Below are 2774 nucleotides of genomic sequence, written 5' to 3' on the forward strand. Positions count from 1 at the left end.
ACACACACACACACACACACACAATGGAATACTACTCAGCCATCAAAAAGAATGAAATAATGCCGTTTGCAGCACCATGGATGGACTTGAAGAGCATTATGCTAGGTGAAATAAGTTAGACAGAGAAAGATAAGTACTGTGTGTTATCATTTATATGTGGAATCTAAAAAATATGACAAACTAGTGAATAAAACAAAAAGAAGCAGACACACACATATAGAGAACAAACTAGTGGTTACCAGTGGGGAGAGGGAAGGGGGGGAGGGGCAATATAGGGGTGGGGGGAAAAGGCTTGTTATGGAATTATATGAAATCATGTGTGTGAAACTTTTGAAAGTTGTAAAGCACTATAGAATTTGAAGAATCTTTCATTCAATAAAAAAATTTTAAAAAGAAAGAACCTTTAAAATGGGAAAATGGAGCAGCCAGGCTCTACTCTCTAAGCTTTGACTCCAAGTCTGATCTGGGCTTAAGGATCCTTCTAGCTCTGCAGAGAGCTGCGGTCTTTTCAGGATGAAGCCTGTCAGCCTGGGGTGAATACAAACAAAGTTTCATGCATCTGAAACCGGCTCCTTTTGTCTTAAGGTGATGGTTTATATTTATAATTCCTTTAAAAAAATCTAATCCTTCCAGGATAAGATTGTAATTAGCCAAAAAATTCTTATGTATTCTTTAAAAACAAAACAAACAAAAAGACCCCACAGGATACCCAGTTTAAAATAATCCATGGGGATGGGGAAGGGTAAGCTGGGACAAAGTGAGAGAGTAGCATGGACATATATACACTACCAAACGTAAAATAGATAGCTAGGGGGAAGCAGCCGCATAGCACAGGGAGATCAGCTTGGTGCTTTGTGACCACCTAGAGTGGGGGGATAGGGAGGGTGGGAGGGAGGGAGATGCAGGAGGGAGGAGATATGGGGACATATGTATATGTATGACTGATTCACTTTGTTATAAAGCAGAAACTAGCACACCATTGTAAAGCAATTATACTCCAATAAAGATGTTAAAAAAAAAATAATCCATGGAAGTATGTGTATGTGCTGTACATGTGTTTCCTCCCTGAATCTCTAGTGATGGTCCTGAGGTCCTGAATGGCCTGGGATTGGACTGGTGCACGATTCTCTAAAAGGATAAGATAGGAAGCGACTGTTTATTTAGCCAAGTAGCTGGGACCACACATCCTCCCACCGGCAGGAAATACTAAAATAGTGAACAAAGATAAACTCCAGAAAGAAAAGGGATTTCCTAAGCGCTGATTTGGCCCATCCTTTCCGTTTAAGCCATGGACACATTCATCAAACTTCCCATCACCTTGGTGGCAAACTCAGTAAATTTGAGGAACCATAAGCAGCTAACATTATGAATAGACAGTTTCTTCTTCTGCCTGTAAAAAATGAGCTCATGTAGGTAAGATGAAATGCCGTTAGGGACCCTATGATTAGCGATGCTTCCTGTTTACTTTTTCAAGAAAGATCAAAGTTCCTTGGGCTTTACACAGGGACCACTGGAGACCTGGGGGCTTAACGTGGTTGAGTGGTTGTCTGCATTTTTTCCTGATTTGTGAAATTCACCTCATTGACTGGCCCATATATTGCAAACCATATAATCTGTTGGGTGGATAGGCAGAGTTCTAGACTGCAGTGTTTTCTGTTTTTCATTTATTTAGGCTGGAGGAGAAAAAATAGACCCAGAAGAGGCACTGATCTATGAAGAGGATTTAGAGGAAAGAGATGGTGTTGAAGGCGATTTGGAAGAAAGCACGAAATTAAAACTCTTCCGCAGGCTGGCCTCTGTGGCTTCCAAGCTTAAGGAGTTCATTGGCAACATGATAACCACCGCGGGGAAGGTTGTTGTGACGATTTTACTGGGTTCATCAGGTGAGGGTCTCCAACTCCTGGTGGAGCACGAGGGAGCTGGCGAGTAATGAAAGGAAGGGCTGAAGAGGAAACAAAGAAGGAAACAGTTCTGTTCCGTGGCACCAGAATCATAGCTGTAGCTTTTGTAAAATTGGCTACATGTACAAACCAAACACGCACATGTAGCTTTTCCCGTTCAGATCTAGGTTTTATGTTTTTAGATGGTTGCTATTAACCTCTGTAAAGCAGTCTTCTTCCATAGCTGTTAGGTGACATCATTTTCTACGTGACGATCCGGACAACTGTTATCCTCCCTCAGAGCCTGTGAATGGTGATCTGGGACAAGGGACAGTTTTCGTGGTCCCGTCCAGAGCTGCACATGTGCTTTCTGAAAGCTTTTCTGTTTACACTGAGTCATTAGCAATCTTAATGTAACTCTCCAGGATAGACTATTTTTCTTCCAGAGTTAGATCGTAATCTTCCAGCACAGACGCTCACTTCCTCTCGCTGTTGGCTGCGGGCTGCTTGTTCCATAAAAACGTTATCTCCATCTTCGCCCCCTTCCCCGTTGCCCCAGAGGTACTGTGAACTTTATTCCATCCTGCTTCGGTGAAATTTCATGAGATGAAACAATTTAACTGTTTTTCCATAGGAAAGTTAAAAAATGGAAAAGTGAATAGTATTTCTCAAGAAATGTAACTCAGGATTTTGATGGGAAGTCATTGCTCCCCTCAAAGTTTTAAAATACCTGTAAAGGAATTACCTTGTTTTACATTTCCCCTTTTAGTGATAGTGCAAATCAAATTTCATCAGGCAGGGCAAAGGTTGTTTTTTTTTTTTTTTTTTTTGCGGAACGCGGGCCTCTCACTGTTGTGGCCTCTCCCGTTGCGGAGCACAGGCTCCGGACGCGCG

At 42.0% G+C, this 2774-nt stretch overlaps 1 protein-coding gene across 1 annotated transcript in view; it reads left to right on the forward strand.

Moving 5' to 3' along the window:
* The window catches only part of PIEZO2 (piezo type mechanosensitive ion channel component 2), a 219362-nt gene that overhangs the window by 80612 nt on the left and 135976 nt on the right, over positions 1–2774 (forward strand). Inside the window, exon 4 of the mRNA XM_055080794.1 lies at positions 1673–1883. Within this exon, the coding sequence (XP_054936769.1) occupies positions 1673–1883 (211 nt within the window). The remainder of the gene's footprint in view (positions 1–1672; positions 1884–2774) is intronic.

This window comes from Physeter macrocephalus, chromosome 19, assembly GCF_002837175.3.
Source record: "Physeter macrocephalus isolate SW-GA chromosome 19, ASM283717v5, whole genome shotgun sequence".
In the NCBI taxonomy this organism is placed as follows: domain Eukaryota; kingdom Metazoa; phylum Chordata; class Mammalia; order Artiodactyla; family Physeteridae; genus Physeter; species Physeter macrocephalus.